The sequence below is a fragment of the Homalodisca vitripennis genome, chromosome 4, assembly GCF_021130785.1.
Source record: "Homalodisca vitripennis isolate AUS2020 chromosome 4, UT_GWSS_2.1, whole genome shotgun sequence".
Taxonomy (NCBI): Eukaryota; Metazoa; Arthropoda; class Insecta; order Hemiptera; family Cicadellidae; genus Homalodisca; species Homalodisca vitripennis.
In genome coordinates, this window is record NC_060210.1 from 105,369,938 (window position 1) to 105,390,944 (window position 21,007).

Below are 21,007 nucleotides of genomic sequence, written 5' to 3' on the forward strand. Positions count from 1 at the left end.
AGTTGATAGTTCACATTCATCTCTGCAAAAACGGGTTTATTTCAGCGCACACTCCTCTAGATGTTACTTTCCCGACCTCTTCTATTTTTATGATGTCTTTTCCACACCTAGTAGTTTTCCCGCATGATGTGTCACTATGGTAAATTGTAAATATTTACAATTTTATCAAGTTTTTTATAACTATAACTACAAATTAGTATGTGTTAAGATATCACCAGCGACATTCTTTTATCCTGGCCTGTAAATTGTGAAGTAGCCATAACATTTAAACTCATAATTAGGTACCTCATTATCTCATAATTGTTTATTTTCCCAGATAGTTTTGAATGTACCATGAAACAGATTTCGAATATATAATCAATTTTAAGTAACATCTCAGTAGGTGATGTCATTATTGCTGAATAGTTTATATGGTTGCATGAGATTCCTTCTGTACAGAAATCTGCTTTGATTCACTACGCTTAGACTGCTCAAAAAGGATCAATGTTTATCTTGAGTATTTTGCAGGTGTTGGATGTCAGAAGTATATGATTCTACAGTATATAGCACATAGACTAATTAGGTAAATTTGTTGCCCAAGATTGTTGTAAACAGTGACTGCCTCCGATGATAATGGGAAATAATCTTTTGAAAGTAGCGGGATATTGTCAGGAAATTTGTGTATGAGTGATATAGATGGTAGAAGAAGCCGATCAAAGAAACTGCATCTGAGGGAAGAACAATATTCTTTAATGAGAATACACTCTTATGTTTGTTCATTCTCCTGTTGTAGTCTTCCTGTGTCTTGCTGCAGCTAATAATGTCATCGAAGTATTCAAATGTGGTGATACATTGTAACTGAATGATTTAAATCTATGACACTTTGAAAGACAGTAACACGAAGATTACGGTATTCTTACAAATTATTAATATAGACCACATGCCTAAACGCGCATAAAGTCTATCTTCATTTCTCATCATTATGTCATGGTACATTAGAAATCAGTATAATGTATTTTGGAAAATTAGGAAACTTGTTGACTGTTTTCAGTCTTTCGAAGTGGATACAAAATCAAGAAAAGTATGAGCCTAACAATTTCTTACCACAAACTTATTTTTAGTAAGAAAGTAGGCAATCTTTATAACCGTTTGTGGTTATTATATCATATGACGAGTCCCAAAGCTCGTCATGGAGATATACAACCATACCACCATGCATACACGTCATTTTAAAAGATTAGAAGTTTCTGTGGTGATACATTTAAAATCCACTTCAGAGTAAGGACGAGATTTGATACAGATTGGTTTGTAATCCTAGGTAAGGTGTGCAAATAACAAAGCCGGTTAAACAACTAACGTCACGGGGGTTATCAGAACCACCACGGTACAATTCTAGTTTAGAGTATCTAGCGAGTACATCCAGTTATAGACCTTGTCATTAATATTATTATAGTATTATTATACAGGGTGTCTTAAAAGTCCCACCCCCCTTATTAACTTTCTTATGAATAGAGATGAAATTATTTACTTTGATGAATGTTTATAGGACCAATTGAGGAGTTTTTTGACGTATGAAAATGTTTTACTCTCCACCCCCCCCCCCCCCACAATGGAGGAATTTTGGGGATAAGTCAACATTTTAAAATACGAACCCCTAGCAAGTGACACCTTGTTTTGAAGGTGTTATAAAAAGAAGAAGAATGGCGCAAACTAGGGATCTCTAATGTTACTCTATCAAATGTCTTGGCCAATAAAAGTTTGAATGTTTTATAAAACCCCCACAGTTTAAATTATATTTAAAGTTATTGTAAGGTAGATAAAACATTCACTCACTAGTTATTTTGAGAACTTAGGACACACAAAAAAAACCAAAAAAAGTTAGTACAAGAATCATCAAATATCAACAACAATGGTTAACGTAGCAGTTATTAGGTTTTCTTTTGTCTGACCGAAGCCCATTAGGAAGTCCTGGGAATACCGATAGATGGGTTTTGGCTGTCGTCTCTTATTATTTACTAGTTAGTGTGTAATACACAATAGTAGTACGGTAAATGATATTACTGAAAAGGCACCTTGTATTTTAGATCTTTAAATGTTATTGATTATATTATTATTATTATTATTATTAAAGTTTAACTGTCTAACCAACGATATTCCTTTATTAAGGGAAGATGATACAAATGATTTACAACAACCGTAATTATCGCTTTCGTTTCAGTTTTAAGTTTCAATGTATCATAAATTTAATTTGTTTATTTTATTAGTTATTATGTATGCGACAATCCCGTTTGTAGGAAACGACTTTCTTCTTTCCGCTTTCAGTGACACCTAGAGCACAGCAAGCTTTATAAGCGATGTTTTAGTTATAACTAGACAATGAAAACTAAATATGTAACCTTAGTGTATAATAAATAGTGTTAATTTTTCAAGTTATCTTAAGTACGTAAAGTTATCATTATGTAACAGGAAATAGTTTGAATAGTTTGACATGGTTACAAATTTTTTTTTAATCTGCAATTCAAACCTCACCACATAACTCTTCTGATTATTAAAAAAAACACTCTAATAGCATGTTTTGATTATTTTAAATCTATTGCTGTGTTACCATTACCTCTCCACTTTACTTATAAACTGCCCGTAGTTACATGATCATACTGTAAATCAGTCAATTAGTTAGGGGCCATATTGAGATGTTTTAGGCTTTCTTTCCTATTTAAGACATAACTGTTTCAAGGACAGCCTGTGTCGTATTGTTGCACCTTTTTATATTTTTAAGAATTATAAATGTTGTTTTGTAAAAGCTTATGAGTTTGGTTCTAAATAAAATAACCCAATAACTTAGTATCATTTTGGATAGTGCTATAGTCATATACTCATAGTCATTAAAATAGTCTGCTGTAAATACTATGATATTGGCATATAATTACGATTGAGTAGGTGAGTAACGCAGCATGCAGTAGTATTGATCAATGTTGGACAAGTATACGTAGGCTATACAAGCTCTGACGCAATCTATCCCACACGACACTGTCAGACAGAGACAACACAATGGTGTGTTTATCTGCACAACGACACACACACACACACACACACACACACACACACACAATAATCAAAAGGCCTCGTCTAAAAAATAAACAATATGGAAAAGTAGTGTTTTCATTAACATTTTGTAATATTTTAAAGAATTTTTCAATTGCTCCATGGGTCTTCAAACATAAATGAATGTTTTTTTGTATGTCCTTTATAGAATCGTAAACTATTTGGCCGATGATTAGGAAAATGTGTATGTATATGTACTTATCCACGGAGAAGGTTTATATGCTATGCCCATTGATGGAACTCGTGACCAGGCGGCGCTGCATAAGATCAAAATATTTAAAGCGCCTGCACACTATAAACTGCAATTACGAGACAGTTACATATATAAATATCCCAACACTATTTGAAGGCGCCAAGTTATGATGTATATTTGTATTTTAGATAAATTTCTGGTTGAACTTAAAAACTTGAGTGTTATACCACTTTATCATAAAGTACATGTACGTGTACAGTGGCTGTAAATATACACAGATTTTCTTGATCGTGGCTACAAGGCAAACTCCACATGACCGTTGGAAATATAATTAGCTTGAAGAATTGCACATAAATGGCCAAAGCTTACGAAAAGTAAGTGAAGCCGCGGGAAACAGCTAGTATATCATAAATAAAACTATGCTAATAGCAGTACAATATGCATAATCAATATGTGAAAAAGTATATACCGTACGCTTTACTGAATATTTCTGACATTCTGAAGCATTTTACCTGCAGTTTTAGCAAATTCTTCTCGTATTAACTACATTATTGCGTCAAAAAAATCAAACGTAAGCCTCTACACAGCACAAGTGGTTATTGTCAGCTGGTTAACGTACATGTGTTTACAAATGTAGGACACTTTTTATTACTCTTTATATTTACAGGTGTAATAAAGTCATGGGCATTTTGTCTTCTTGGTTTCAACGTCATTTATAGACCACAAATAAATTATTATTTTTATTTCGTGAATCTTACTTTCAAATTACACTTTATTTTGTACCCTTATGTAACTCATCGAAAGGTAATGGAGTAGTGATGGCGCGTATATTTTTGTATTTTAGCAGGAACCTACAGGAATATATATTTAACAGGTAGATAGAAAGCATGTTTTAGTTTACTCCTGAAGAAATAAATGATCTGTAATATGGGGTAAAACACATTAAAAATAACTTTAAGTGAACTTTTAGATTTCCGAATTCAGATTTATAAAACAGGGTAAACGTGTACTTAAACACATTGAGTGCCAGCTCCTAACGCTACTTGACACTGTCTAGATGTTCCTTATAGTCTACATAAGACTCTGGTTCTGTAAGGGTTTAATAGCCTATATAAACGTATTTTTACACAGTACTCTAGATTATACAACTTAACAAATTAAACTGAATTTATAGTAATCAGCCCTCTATATCATTCGTGCAATTTATGTTCCCGTGAAAAAACAAACTTTTAAGACAACCCAAAACAATATTTCTAATATGATTTCAAATGCCTACATTAAAACGGTCTAGCTCCATATGTGACATTTTCGTTTCTCTCTTATTAGTTAACTAATAGTTGGTTTCAGTCTAAGGTATATGAGTAAAAAATTATAACTAATAAATAAAAACAATTGTCAGTTCTCAATTCAAACGCTGGTTTTAATCCCACTGCAGTTTTTCTTTTAGCGCTTTTTGAACATAAAAAACGGGTTATTATCATTGGTGTTAACTTTATGATCATAAATTAACATAAAATCAAAATAAAATCTTTATCAAATTTTTGGCTGTTTTTACCGTTACTGAGAGGTAATTAATCAAGGTGTTCCAAAGATGAGGGCTATTTGTTCATAAATATTGTTAAATTTGACTGAATTTCATCAATTTAAATTTTTTTACATAACCTCTCATTTAACGTACGTGATTAACTATTTATTGAACATCACTTTGACATTTTTACAGTTATGACATATTACTGTAAGTAATATTTTTATCTAGATAGTTGTGGGGCGTTACTTAAGAGTCAAGAATCTAAATCTTAGGCATCATAATATTATGAGTAATCTGTTCAGTCATTTCTATTCATAACATACTGGTTACATTCCTTTGCGCTTGCTTTAATCATTGGACTAAATAATAATTTCTGAATTTACAGCGATTGTTATATATTTATTCCTTATTTCTCTATACTCGTGCATACCCATATTCTGTTATAATTCATAATCTACTTTAAAATTCATATCGCCATTAGCCAGTTTAGCAATTTATTTTCTGTCACTTAATTTCCTTTGGTACCCTAGATGTTCTTGCATCCACTGTCAGGTTATTGTTAGTAAGTAATTGGTGTACTATTGACATAGAAGTAATTTTGATGTAATTTATGGCCTGTCGAGTTGTTTCAGTATATGAGAATATTGTAACCAGGTTAGGTTAGGTTAGGTTAGGTTAGGAAATGTAGTGTTTTCTTCTGATCGGGATGCGTACTTGTGAGCTGCATTTGTTGCTTACAACTCTGCAGATTTTTATGCTGATTGGTGCAGCTTCATGCCAATTAATTGTGGTCTTGTTCTTTGCATCACATATATACCAATCCTAACTCTCGACTCCATCTTTGATCCATATGTGTAAATGTGCAACGAGTGCCTCATTTCAGTTTTTATTGTTTTCATTGATATTTTCTCCAGAACACTATCTTTGCGTAAAAATCTGTTAACCCTAGAACTAAATCTATAGTTCTAAGTATTTTGATGTTTGTTTGGTCCTTACAATTTGGGTTTTGAGAGTGCTTAGTTGCCATTGAAAAGTATCTCTATGTGTATTATTGCAACCTTGCACAATTGTACATTCTGCATCTCTGCATTCTGCAAATAAGGATGAGCATAAACTACTAACGTGTTTAACAAGAAGTCAGCTAAAATGCGTCTTCATAATCAATGTAATTAGAACCTGTAGCTATTTTAATGGATATTTTTTCAACTATTTTTTGTTTTCTCAAATGTAGAGGTAATATTGCTCTCCCTCTAATTTACCATTTTAGCTTTTAATTTATGAGCCGGGTATATTGAAATTACTGAGTTTCACTTTGCAAGATAAACATTAAACTTAAGACATTTGTACACCTTTATTTTTGATTGTAGAATTATGGGATACATCTTAAATTAAAGATAATTATTATTAATAAGCATCGAAACGGTTTTTAGTTTTTATTATAAAGCGTATACTTTTAAATGCTCATCAAATGAAGTAGAGATGGCTTGTTTTCTCAGTAACCAGTTAAGATATTAAAAAATGTTAAATCATTTGGATGTGTATTAAATATCTTTAAAATGAGATATCTTACTAAGTTCTACAATTAACAATAAAGATGTAAAGTTTTTTATGTTTAATGTAGTTCTTGCCGGATTAAAACCAACATGGCCGGTAGAACAGTCGGTTCATAAGTCCTGATCACACCGCGATGTCACATTGATTACACAACTGAATTATTTAAGTGTTTTAACCTTGCTGTGGAGATCCATCTTTAGTTAGACGTTCAACTAAAACAGTTCTTTCAGTAAGCCCAACACAAAGTAATTCCAACATTACAAACTTATAGTTTTAAGCATGAAAAAAACATCAGTACTATGTCCTCTATGGACAAGCTTAGTCTGTCCAATAATTTTTGGAACGTAGAAGGCTCAAATTGGTAGTGCTCAGTTTAAAAATATTTCCTATCTGTTTTCTAGTGGTTACTTCATAAATAAACTCATCTTAAAGTAATAGATCAAAATTACAGTTGAGGAGCCCACTCACCCTGATATATGTATCGATAACATGGTTTCATGAAACATGTATCGTGACAAGAGTAGACCCCTCACACGGATGCAGTAACAGTGATACTGGCGTAGAACGCGCTGGCGAGTGATGTGTACTAGATATAAATAGCCACCCAAGAAGTTTTGATTGCTTGTGGTGTAGCCATAGTTATAGAAAGAATAACAGGATTTCAGACATTTGCCATCGTTAAAGATTATAACAGGTATTACACAACGTTTCGAGAATTGGAATCTATCCTCTTAGTCAGGTAGGGAGGTATAAATACACACAAATATAAAGAACAGAAAGAAGTAAAGAAGGGAAAGAAAAGGGTTCAAACATACTTAAAAGCTGCTTGGAGTCCAGTCCAGGAGTTGTTACTGCACAGGATGCAAGTACCGAGCACAAATCACAAGTACGAGGATCACAATCACACATCACACTAGCACAGTCTTCAGTGGGATACTAACAAGAATGTCGATTACGGCTCTTTCATTGGCACCGCATAGTATCATCTAAAACAATGGAACAGGAAGGCGATGGTCAGGAGGGGGAAGGGGTAAAGCCGCTTCCGGCCCTAAGTTGTAGTCCTAGGCCTTTGTGTTATGGTATGTGTGCGAATTTTATTGGTTGAGGTTTATTTGATATCATTTTATAATTACCAAATAAACCTAATTTTTTTAGTTATAATTTTTTTACTTTTCCTAGTTAGTTCTTTTTTTTAACATTGGTACCCAACGTGGTCTAACCTCAACCCAAGGTTGACTTAACGGTTGGTCTGCTAATTGTTTGTATGAAGCCGCAATACGTTTGCGTTTGAAAACATTCTCTTCGCGGTGTATTATGTTGGCTTCATCCCATTTCATGTGATGATCTTCAGACCAGCAATGTTGAGAAATTTTAGATTTTTCCACTAGTCCTTTTTTCTTATTGTCTTATGTTCTTTATCTCTCACATTTAGTGGTCTTTTTGGCTCGCTTATGTATTCCCTATTGCAAGAACATGTTATGCTGTAAACACGTTTTTTGAAACGTTTTGTTATACCTTTTGTAATCTACAACGAACGATAGCAAATGTCCGAAATCCTGTTATCCTTTCAAACTATCCATCGGCAATAACAAACTTTAAACATAGTTATTGCTTTCAAGAATAGTAGACAACCTAAAAGCAAATTTGTAGTAAGTTATTACTTTACAGCGATCGATTTTCTAACAAAGCTTAGTCCGAAACTCGTTTCAATCGAACCTAATTATTTTAATAACTATTTATGAATGGACAAAACAAATTTCCTAAATTTATTAGAGAAAGGGTGGAATCGAATTGAGAATTCATTTTATCCATAGTGGCATCAATAGTGAAGTGCCAGATGGAGTGCTTCAAAGGAATACCATTAAGTAAAATAGTAATAGGGGAGAAGCTGAATCTACCACTATCTATTAAGATCCCTGATACTCACTATACCTTGCCTTATGTATTGCTAGGAGATGAGGCATTTCCATTCACGGAGAACTTACATATAACCTATTCTTAGATTAAGGGTTAACAAATGAAGTAGAATATACCAGTACCGACTTTGCAGGGATGTTTTAGAAAATTGCGTTTTAAAATGTAGCAAAAAGGTCAGTGCTTTAAATCCAAAATAGGGATTTATGTTGGGAACGTAGACAATGTTTTTTTTTTTTTTTTTTTTTTTTTTTTTTGCAGCCTATTTACAAAAAATGTGCCATATAAAAACTGTTAAGCTCCAGTAGATACAATTTTACAAAAAGCACAGATATAACAGTAAAAACTGTTGCTCTCCAAGAATGCCAGAGGTTGAGAGACCGTACCATTCACGTTGAGGCCTGTATCGGTAGACTATCAGTTAGTGAGTTGCCAAATTCCAAAAGCTGCGGGATACTGAAGCATGGTATCGATACCAGCTGATACTACAACCGCTTCACTGTAAGCCCCCCCCCACTCTAGATGAGATTTGTTGCATGAAACCTTGTACTCGTATCGGTAAAAGTATCGCAACATATCTCAGCGTGAGTGAGCTGCTTTCGTTAGAGTTAAGCAAGCGCTGTCACACTGTGAAAGTTATCAGATGCAAAAAACGAAACACTCATCAATATCTTATAGTTTGGACTGATTGTGACAGGGCCAAACTATAACTCACATATGGTGGTCGAGGCATGGTTCATACCTTCTTTTTCGGTTATGGGCGCTAGTTGGGTGCCACACCGAAAGCAGCACTAGTCATAGTACCCCGTTTCTGATTGGTAGAGAGTTTATTCTGCAGTATTAATATCAGAGTATCAGCTGTCAAATGAATTCACAATTCATATGTTTATCCATTATTTATGTTATTTACAGTTCTTGTTGTTCAATTACAACTGTTGTTTAATTGTCTTATTGTGATTTATTCACATTGCTGTACTTATCATGTTTAATTTTATTTAAAACTTTTTATGATTCTCACATACTTTTTCTCATTCATTTTAATTTATTTTGATATTTTATGTTGTATGGCAATTGTTAATGTGTTGGCAAATCTGAACGAGAAAACAATCGGAGTGAAATCACAAACCAAAGACGACATGATTATTAATAGTTTATCTTAGGCTAGTATCAACATGGTATTAATCAATCTGGAATTGCACCACGGATAAGATACCGGAAAGTAGGACCCCAAATTTCTGGTGAGCTAGGATGGCTACCATATTTTGTTTTAACACAACAACATAAAAAAAATTCAAATTTGTCTTTATTATTTACAAATGTATTTATTAATTTAAAGGTTGTTGTACAATTATAAATTTTGTCAAATTTGTAATTATTTATTCAAAATTATCAATATGAATGCAGCTCTTGAATATTTTATTTGAATACTATTAGTTCGAATGAACAAATACTGTTGGTTTGAATTCAATTCTCAGAGAAATAGTAGTCATTTCAAAAGTATTCGAATTCATTTTCAGGTATTCGAATGTGTGAATAACCGGACTGTATTCAAATACTATTCGATTCTCCCATCATTACCAATGCAATAGCAGATAACTGGCTGAATGATCAATGTTCTATTGTTATGAGTGAGTTCCACTCTACTACCATATAAAAAACATAACAATAGAACAGTCTGTTCGACTAGTTAATTAAAGAATACCGAGATTAATTGACATTAGAAAATAGGAGGCGGTGCACATCAACGAGCAATGGATCACCGTAGTGATCAACACATAGCTCACATAAAAGCTCATCGTAATGAACTGTGTGTATTTAAGTTGGGGGAATAAACATTACTAATTACAATATAAGCAATTACTTACATAGGAACATTTTTAATATCAACACCGAAATTTAAAAAAAATGTTCTATTAGCATATTTTGAATGTCAGAGATAACCAACAGCAATGTTTCTAATATGGATTATATCCATTGATAATTACTACATTTAATGCAAATTTGATTTAAAATTATTAATGTTACAATAGAAAAGACAATAAATTAAGGTATACATTGTAAAGCTGATTCTACAAAAAATTGTTTTGGAGTTTCCACAACATTAATTATGACTGACTTTGTTCTTCCCATAGCATCTTTTCTCCACGTTTTGTAAAATTCATTTCCCTTCTATGACTTGGATTAGTAAAGACTTTGAAGAAAGTCTCAACAACAAATTGAAACATAGCATGATTTCTTAATTTATTATGCACAAACAGTATTAACCTCTAGATGGCCATAGAGCCAGTTGTATGTAGCTTAATTTATAAGTAAATAAAACTCTACTTAGCATGCTCTCCCCCCCCCCCCACCCGTAAATAATATAATCTAGATTGTAATTCCAATTGAGCATGATTTTTGTTTATGAATATTAAAATTTTACACACTCAAGGCTCTAGTGGCTCTAGACATTATGCTAGCGCAATAAAACTTAACAATACCTACCATACATGTTTGATGATAATTTATTTTTTATTGTATTAGTTTATAAGATAAAATTAGAAATTAAAAATTTTTAAGGTCTAATAATGCTGGTTTGTTTTTGTTCGCAGTATGAATTAGATCTGCCAATAGAAGTGAAAGTGGGCACAATTGGTCGTATAACAATCCACATCCCTTGGGGAGGACTGTACAGTCAAAGTGTTAGCGTAGATATTGAGGTGAGAAGAGATTAAATAAAATCATACACAGTTCAGAGAAATTTATTCCTATGTATGCATAAAAAAATGTTACAGCAATATTAGCAGTTTGTTACTTGCATTATTTATGTTATTTGCTTTCAGAAACATAATTTTGTTATGTGGTAAGAATGTTACAAATGTTGCCCTAAATTATATGTGCGATTGTATGTAAGATGTTAAGTGTTTAGTACCGTTTATGAGTAGTTCCAATCTCCTTACCTATTAACAACTGAAGGCAATAGATTCTTATTAATAAAATTAATTATAATCCTATTTAACATAGAAATAATCAAACAATTTGTGAAGACATAATAAAGTACAGAAAACAATAATCCTTTATGTAGGTAAGTAGCTTTAAATTATATTAACCACAAACTACAGTGCTAATTACATTTTGATTCCTTTGCTTTATAAATAAACTTTTTTAGATTTGCTATTAGCGACAAAGCTAAGAAACTTACCTGTTCACGCTAGAATAAAACTATCAGTGAATACTGAATACACCCGTCAAAATAAAAAAAAATATATGCTCGTATAGTAATAATCTCAGTGTGATTTTACTAATTTCTGGAAAAGAAATGAGGTTTTAAATAAATGATTATCTTTGCTTTTCCTATTGACTAATACAATAGTTCTATTAAATTTCAATGTTTGAACTAATTCTGATGAGTTTATTAATTATTATACTAAATTATTTTGAATCCCCCTCAAAAACTTAAAAAATTATTATTTCATATTTATTTTCTATATAAAAAGCATTTGTTGAATATTTGTGTAAGTGAACTGAATCTTATTTTAAAGGATTTCGGACATTTGTCATCGTTATACATATCAAAAAGTACAACACATCATTAACAATCTTTAAATAAAGAATTGAATCTTTTTCTTTTGCCTCCCATTTAGGAGTAGAAGAGAACCTAGGATAAAAAATATCCAAATGACCAAACAATTATTACACATTATAAATCGAAGCATTATATGCTATAGAGTTTGAGGTTTGTAGAATTGTGTTAAAGCATAATATTAGTCAATGTATGGTTCTTTTGTAGTTTCAATTTTATTTATACCCCAATTTCAACTCATAAATTTTAACCGTACAATTTTCTTATGAATATGTTTTCTAGCATTTTTTTAGGGTGATTAATAAATTTTCCACTGATTATAAGCTTGGTCAAAAACAAAGTTCCCTAAATGATGATTAAACTTTACAATATTTTTATTGAACACTAATTATGTCATGAAACAATTTACACTTTACAACAATGATTAATGTCATCAAAACTGAGCCATAATTTGACCTCCACTATTGTCTCATAACATTTTAATTTAACTTAGCTTTAAAATAAGAACTTTTATGAAGATACATTTCAGTGATATTAATTAATATAACATGAACATAATAGTACAAATACTATTAAAATTTTCTATATTATCTTTGGTAGAAAAACTAAAAACTATTTGGAGAAAATCTTTAAAGTAAAATATTTTTTAAACCTTGTGGTATACATTGGTTAGCCTGTGTCAAGGGAAAATTCATTCAACAGTTAAGGAAGTCGGAAGTTACTACATTTGGCTTCCATTGGATGGTCAAATGCGGAACACCTAATAATCTGCTGCCAATCTCTTTGTTTCAAAGTCACAAATGATAATTCTTGCATTGTAATAAATTAAATTAACTGTTAATTTGTTCAAAATTTTCAGGATGTATACTTGATAGCTGGCCCGATAACTGACCGGGAATATGACCCAGAGAAGGAAAAGAGGTTGATGCGGGCTGCCAAGAGGAAGAAATTGGAATTTCTAGAATCTGAAAGTTTTCTTGGAACAGGTGGGCTGTAGTATTTTCTTGAAAATTTAATTGGTTTATCATTGTAAAATTAGCTTTTGATTTGATAATATATTGGTATATTTATGGTTACAGATGCTCCTGATTCAAGGAGTTTTTTTGAGAACTTAGCCACAACTATCATGAACAACCTGCAAGTTCACATTCACAATGTTCATGTTCGCTACGAGGACTCTACTATGAACAGAGATGTTCCATTTGCTTGTGGCATTTGTATTCAAGGAATATCTGTTGAAACTACCAACAGGTAACTTAACAGCAATCATGAACTCAAAATACCCTCAAGCATGAAAGTAATGTGTAACATTAACAAATGATTTTGTTTTAACTTTATTTTCTCTTTAATGTATACAAGCAGATTACATAAGCATTGATTAACAGTAATATAAATATAAGTAAGTATGATATAGAGATCATGACTTAGTTTTAAAAATTGTAATACACCAAAAATAACAAACTTCTGTTGCTTAAAATTTGGAAACAAAACTATTCTAGAAGTTTCAGGTAAAATGTAACTAACAATAGATCCAATACATTTTTACTTTTATTTAGAAAACTGTCATAACTAATTGTTGAAGTGAGTAATTCATTGATTAAATTAAGAACTATTGTAGAATGTAAACATGTTATGATCATCCATGTTAGGGTTTGGAAGCTCTCAACCTCTTTTAAAGTCATTAAACTGAATAAAAATTGATTTTTTATTGCTCTAATATACTTTAAAGAATGTTTATGTACAATAATATATAATTTTTTATAGTGTGTGTATATACGTTTATGAAATTATATTCTTATAATTACATCATTTTGTAGCAAATGGAAGCCTATGATAAGCTACCAAGGGGCCAGTTCAGTATACCAGATGTTGAAGGTGGAATCGTTGTCAGTGTACGTGAACCCTAGTGTCCATACTCTGATAGGTAGTTCTCCTGGCCTTGCCACATCTGCACCATATACATGGCGCAATGATATGAAACGTGGCCTAGAAACATTCAGCGTCAACAATGAAGAATTCGATTTTAGTAAGATGTATTTCTTTTCATTAACAATTTTAGTATTGTGTTAAAACTTCTTTTAATGCTATACAAATCACAATTTTCACATGTTCAGAATTGATGGTTCACACAATCATGTTTTTTAAATTTTTAGAGTCTAATTAAGATAAATGTATAAAAATCCAGAAATGAGTAAATTGTAGTCCACAATGATATGAATTAATCATATAAAGCAATAATATGTGTAATTCTTTTAAGTATCAACAAAATTATAGTTAGTGAAAAATTACTTAGTAAGGTGAATTGTAATGAATCTTTGTGTACAGTACTGAAGCCTATCGCTGCCAAGGTGAAGGTTATAGTGAACAAGTCAAACGAGGCACGCGTTCCAAAACTGCTTGTAGATTTTGTACTACAGGACGCAGCAACCCAGTTGAGTAGGCAACAATACCTTGCTCTGATCCAGCTGCTTGAGTCCTTCCACCGGATAAAGTTGAACAGGTTCATGAATTTCTTCTGTTAAATATAGAAGTGTAGTTAGTACTCAATTAGCATTACTGCATGGTTTTACCAGAGTAACAAAGTTTTGTTTTTTATAAAAATATAACACCATAATATCATCATCAACTTTGCATTATTGTAACAGGAAATATCGTCAATTCTACCCCGGAGTGTGTGTGACTGGTCATGTGCCACAGTGGTGGCAATATGCTTACAAAAGTGTGCTGGAGCAGCGAGTGAATCCGTACACTTGGCAACGCATGGCTAAACACAGGTACTGTGTAATAAAACACTAATAAAAGTATTAATTAGTTATATGCGATTTGATAATGTTTACTTTTTTTATTTATCAGAATATGAATATTTACATTTTGCATTGAGCAAATCCAAATAAATTCACCACAATCATGATAGATCAATGTACACACAAACTAAACACAATAACTTTACCTGTAAAATCTGTATATTGCCTGGCTAGACTTGAGAAACACCTTGAGTTGCGTAACAGTCATAGTTAAGATAAAATCGTTATCCTTCAAAATATTTGTTATTTATTGAAGCTCTACTGGAATAACATTTTAATATTAGATCCTTCAAAAGGCCATTGCTTTTCACTGAATGTAGATGTGGATGAATTAAGAGGCTGAACCAAAAAAATATTCAACCTTGACTTTTGCAAGACCATGAGCTATTCGGTGGCAACTGAGACCCGTACTTCAACACAAGCTTTGTTATAAACATAATTATATTGTATTTCTGGTATGGTAACTATAGGACATCTAACAAACTAAAGGAAGATAAAATTGAACACATTACAATTTTTAAACTGATGTGTTGAACCTCATGACCAGATTTGCAAATTTGGCAAAGGTATTGGCCATCTGAATGTCAACTGAAGGAGATGGGGTAAATGGGGGTAATGATGGTTGAATGAATCAAGACACCAATGACCTATAGAAAGAGCCCATCTCATGTTTAAAAAAATATATTAAATCATTCAAATCGGGTCAATTTGACTGTAATCTAATTTGCTAAAGGTTAACATATCACTCGAAAGCTTACTTTATATTCCAGATTAATTGCAGTAGTCAAGATTAATTTAAATAAAGTCAATACACTATTTATGACATTAGTTTTAAATTCTATACAGAATCTGAAATTTTTTAATTTATATGCTTTATTATATTCTACAATAAACCATCGATTAGTATTAAATTAATTTAAAAGTGTCAGTCAGTATTATTCTTGTGGTAATGTTGACAGAATGAACTATCGCAAATATCGTGATGTGTACGCACAGAGTCTACTGAATCCGACGGACACAGAACTGAAATTAGATTTGCAGCAACATGAAGACCAGCTTGATATGCTGAACATTATCATTGCACGAGAACATGCTAAGATTCAGGTAATATTAGGCAAACACTTTACATCTTCCATGTAATTTTATATTTGTATCAATAGATATTAACACTTTAAAATGCCAAGTCGGTCAGAGTTGACCGACGCCTATGATGTTTGTACAGATAACTGTCGGCCATACCTGACCGACAGCGTTGCTACGCAACAGACAACCACTATGCCCGTCCTGTATAATGCACTACACTCTAGCGGAAATTATCAAAACTACGTGACCTAGAATGACATTGGCTATTTACAGAACACTGTTTTCAGTTCAGATACGCTACAATAAAAAAAGTGCTGTTATATGGCTCGAAAGATAGAGTATTTCTTTAGCATCTCGTCGGCCAAAGATGACCGACAGATGTTTTTGTAATTTTGGTGTAACATAATTTTTGTTATTTTATTGTAAAAATAGTAGTGATTATATCAAATACATTACCCTGTGTTGCATTATAAAATTTAAAGGAAATCAGCAATTTGTATGGTGCTTTTCTTGTTTTTTAAGATTTAAAGAATGTTGTTTGTAAAATAATATACGTATTATGCTGTAATAAAAATATACGTTTTATTATTACCACACAAAAAGTGTTAATTAATTATTAATCTGTAACCGAGAAGGTTACTTACATGAATAATCATAGTGTACAGTATTATTTAGAATTATACTGTCAGGAATAAAATATTCATACATAATTCAGAACATTACTACAAGCTTTCTTATAGCTTCTTGTAAAGTTGGCTTCCTTATACCTAAATTACAAATATAATTAACACTTTGTGACATAAGGTTTTTGTTAACTTACCACAAATGAATGATCTAATTTTAATGTCATTTCTGTATTACATAGTAAATTTTTCATTTTGTGAATGTCCTTGAAACATGTTTCACATAAAAAATGGTTTGTCAGGACACACGCTACAAAATGTAGTGACTTTTGTCATATTTTCTTGCTACACTGCGGCCTCTCTGTTCGGACAGTTTTTGATAACACATTTTGCAAAACTTTCCCTAACTCTGTGTTTTTTTGCACCTTCTCCAACCATAGCAGATGATGTTAGATAGTGATGCCCAGTCCTTGATACTTCAGGAATGCGTGGCGTTTCCTGCAAACACATTAAGGAGCAAGCTAGCTGTTCTTTGAATTTTGTAATCGAAATTAAGTGCTTCTTTTTAGCATTGGGAGGTTTTTTTGTTTTCAAAAATGTATTGTATGCCAACCAGCTGTTAACCACAGAAGTTACCAAGAACGAGTTCTTCACCTACTTTGTTGGTACCATCTCATAGTCTTTCTCACAGCGGTGCTGTATGAAGACATCTGATCAGAAAGATCTATGCCTACTTTAGCCTTATTGTAGGCTGTGACAACAAGTGGCTTTAGTACAGACGGCTTGTCTGGGTTTTTGGATGGAATTTCTACATATTCCGGTTTGTGCACAGTTGACAACATTAAAACTTCTCGTTTATCCTGCCACTTAGTTATAAGGACCCCTTCATCATTTTCTAAACAAATCATTTCTCCTTTCTGGATTTTTTTTCTTTTGTCAAGTCTTTTGGAATGCCCTTTCGGTTTCATCTTAAGGTTCCAACAAAGATGAGTTTGTCTCGATAACAAAGAGTTTGCTAGTTGAACAGAGGTATAATAATTGTCAACATATAGGTTGTGGCCACTGTTCAAATGGTTTGCCATGAGCTCCATTACTACAGAGGTAGCTACTGAGTTGTCTGTTGCAGCAACGGTACCTTTCCCCATATAAAACTTTTATACCATAAGTATAGCCAGTTTTGTCACAAAGTTTAAATATTTTAATACCGTACTTATGAGCTTTGCCAGGTATGTACTGGCGGAAAAGTAACCTACCACGGAATGGTATCATTGTCTCATCGATGACAAGGTCTTGTTCGGCTTCTTTTAGGTTAAAAAACATACCATTTATAATAGAAAGCAAGGGTTTTATTTTGCCGATACGCCCATCTCTTTGCAGATTGTTGTTATCATTGAAGTGCCAAAAGCGTAAAATTAATTGGAATCTATTTCGGCTCATTACTTTTGAGGCACCTGAGAAGCTGTATAAAGCATTTGTGGACCAATAATCACTTATTCGGGGAAGTGTTTACTAGGCCCATGTACAAAAAGTAGGCCTATAAACTTTTTCATTTCTTCTGGATTGGTGTCTCGCCAATCTTTAAAGCCTACTCTTACGGCTCAATCGTAATTTAGAAATTACATCGTGAGCATTCCGATTTGTTTCTGTGACCATCAGATCAATGACATCGGCATTAAGACACTGTTCAAAGAAGTCGATCGGTTTTTGAATCATTAGTGGTAATAAATTTGAATGTAGGCCTAGAGTTAAACTCAAAGATCTGCTGTTTACCTTCAAAAACTATGCCAATTGTCACCTTCGTCAGGAGTACTGTTAACTGTCGTTATGGTATTATCAACATCGGCGTCTGTGTCTTCGTTTGCAACCATAAACTCATTTTCAGCAGCTTCGTCCGAGCCATCACTTGTTGAAAGTCAGGGTCTGAATCCGTGTCGTCAACCACAACTATAGTCCATGTCCTCAACACTTTCATCTTCACTTAATCCCGCAAATAAATCACCTTGAGATGAGGGAAGGTCAATTATTCTGTCAATTTCCGATTGTCGCAAAGGATCGCCCATTTTACGATCGCACTTCCACTTTCTAGGCCTAAAGGCTTCAAAACAATAGCAGGTTGATGAGGAAAAGGCGCGAAAGTACAGTGAGGTGTGTCCGAGAGTGATGTAATACACAGCTGACTACAGCTGCAGTACAATCCAGTGAGCTATTCTGCACTACCCAACCACAAAAACGTAATATCCCACACCTAATATTGTGTCGGTCATGTACGACCGACGGCATATTTTATAGTGTACTATGTAACTGTAAATGATCGTGTCGGCCAGGAATGACCGACGATGTAAAAAACGTTATATATACAAAAAAATTATCAAATCACAATGGTAAGTGACCAACTAACAGAAAAAAAACATGAATAGTTCCTAGTTTTAGCCACGGATAATTTTGGCACTCTAACGCTAAAACAGAATATTTAGGCTTGGCATCTAACGTGTTAATAACTATGTGTATTAGTCAGAAACATAATTAATAAATATTTAAATAATAGACATAAAAAACCAAAATTTAGAATTGTAGTCTGTGAACTGGCTTATTCAGACCAAGGCCTTTGACTGGGTCAAAGCAATATTTTACTGGATCATAAAATTAACAATTTATTAAAAGTGCTATCATTTTCAAACAGAACTTCAGCAGTGTACATAGTTAATTCACTGTGTTTATGATGTAGGTACGCATTTATAAACACATTTATTATTCATACTGAAAAGGTTTGATGTTACAATACAATACAATACAATTTCCTTTATTGCACATTCATTAAGAATTACAATGGTGTCATAAATACATAAAAGTACATGTTATTTTTCAGTATTTTCAAAAAATTCTTTTAATGAGTAGACCGTTCTTTTGATAAACCACTTCTTTTAACTCCTGGTGTAGCTTATTGCCAGTCAGGACTCTCAGGCAGTCCGGTAAGTGGTTCCTCAGTTTACAACCTGCATAAGAAGGTTCTTTCTCCCAGAAAGTAGTTCGATATACTGGAAGGACCAGCTTGGTGCCATTACGAGTGTTATAGTGGTGTAGATCATGGTTTCTTATAGAGTTTATTTCATCTACATGCTTTATGGTTCCAAGTATGAAGAGAGCCACCACTGTGAGGATTCTTAGGTTGGTGAAAGCTGATCTGCAAGTCTGTAGAGCAAATGAAGTTAATGAAGTGTGTATGTTCAAATGAAGTTATTTAATTTTATATTGCAGCTGCACAGATCCAACCCAGAGCGAGTGTACGTGTTTGAACATGAAGGTGTATGGTGGCGTGGTGGGTTGGATGGAGAGTCTCGCACAGAGCTCAGGGTCATGGCAGACAAAGGTCGAGGGATTTGGTCCCAGCTCTCCGCCTCAGAGAAGAACAAACTCTTTGACGCAATTGGCTATGTTGAGGAAGTTCCTTGTCGGCCAGAGAAACCAAAACAGTACATAGGTAAAATAATCGCTTGTGTTAAAACAGTATTATTTATAATTGATTTTTTTTACAAAAGCTGTTTGGAAGGTGTTTTTTCTTCTAAGGTGTTTGAATTAGTGTGGGTAGTGGTTCGCATTGTATGTAGTTATATTAGCCCAGCACAGTACACATTTAGCAGTGTTGGAACGATTGATTGTCACTTTAGAAAAAAATAGCTGCTATTAAAAAAGTTGATATCATTGAAAAATTCTACCTTTCATGCCACTTTTCTTTGTTTGTACTTAAACACTTTTTTTAAAGGTGGAATAACTCAAATGCCAATGTTACATTTCATTATGAGTGTCGTTTTTTGAGGGGTGAAAAACATCAGTGAGAAACAGTCTTTCAATTACATAGAAATCCATCATCTGTTGTGTTAGAGCTATCAATTTTTCCTGCAGATATTTTGAGTTTTGTACCAATTTTTAACAAAAAGGCTTATTATTACCTTTTTACATGGTTGTGTCAGAACTACACATTGTGATCTTGAAAGTAAAATATTGGGGTCAGTTGACAATTTTGTGACACTTGTGTACGTACATTACAGTATGAAGATAAGATGCTTAGTATGCCTGTAAATAATGAGGAACAGTAGCAAAATGATGTTTGAGATTTTTATATAGTAAAGTTATGCAAGGGCTATTTAGAAAATAAGAAACGTTTTTGAATTTTAAAAAACCAAATACAATAAAAACATATTATTATATACATAAAATACTACTTTTCTACATAATCACCACACAAATGTAGGCACTTATCATAGCGGTGGACAAGCTTTGAAATTCCTGTGTCATAGAATTTTGCCGCCTGTGATCTCAGCCACTCAGTGATGCCTACCTGGAGCTCCTCATTGTTGTCAAAATGCTATGTTGCTAGCCAGATCTTTACTTTTGATAACGAGTGAAAATCACATGGAGCAAGATCAGGACTATAGGGGGGATGGGGAAAAACTTCCCTGTTGAATGAATTCAAGAGCTCTTGCATACGGTTTGGTGTGTGAGGTAGGTCATTGTTGTACAAAAGCACAATTCTGGATGACAATTTTTTTTGCGTTTGATTTTGACAGCTCTCCTAAGGTTTTGCAATGTTTGACAATACTGCTCAAAGTTTATTGTTGCACAACGCTCAAGAAAATCAACGAGGACCTTGTCTGTCCCAGAACAATG

The 21,007-nt window shown here is 33.0% G+C and overlaps 1 protein-coding gene across 2 annotated transcripts in view; it reads left to right on the plus strand.

Annotated features, from left to right (window-relative positions):
• Nucleotides 1–21,007, plus strand: part of LOC124359888 (vacuolar protein sorting-associated protein 13A-like) — a 119,884-nt gene that overhangs the window by 7,945 nt on the left and 90,932 nt on the right. For both annotated transcript variants that reach the window (XM_046813004.1, XM_046813005.1), the window contains exons 3-10: nucleotides 10,862–10,969; nucleotides 12,692–12,818; nucleotides 12,912–13,083; nucleotides 13,650–13,858; nucleotides 14,158–14,332; nucleotides 14,478–14,606; nucleotides 15,596–15,740; nucleotides 19,598–19,820. In XM_046813004.1, coding sequence (XP_046668960.1) covers nucleotides 10,862–10,969; nucleotides 12,692–12,818; nucleotides 12,912–13,083; nucleotides 13,650–13,858; nucleotides 14,158–14,332; nucleotides 14,478–14,606; nucleotides 15,596–15,740; nucleotides 19,598–19,820 — 1,288 coding nt within the window. The remainder of the gene's footprint in view (nucleotides 1–10,861; nucleotides 10,970–12,691; nucleotides 12,819–12,911; nucleotides 13,084–13,649; nucleotides 13,859–14,157; nucleotides 14,333–14,477; nucleotides 14,607–15,595; nucleotides 15,741–19,597; nucleotides 19,821–21,007) is intronic.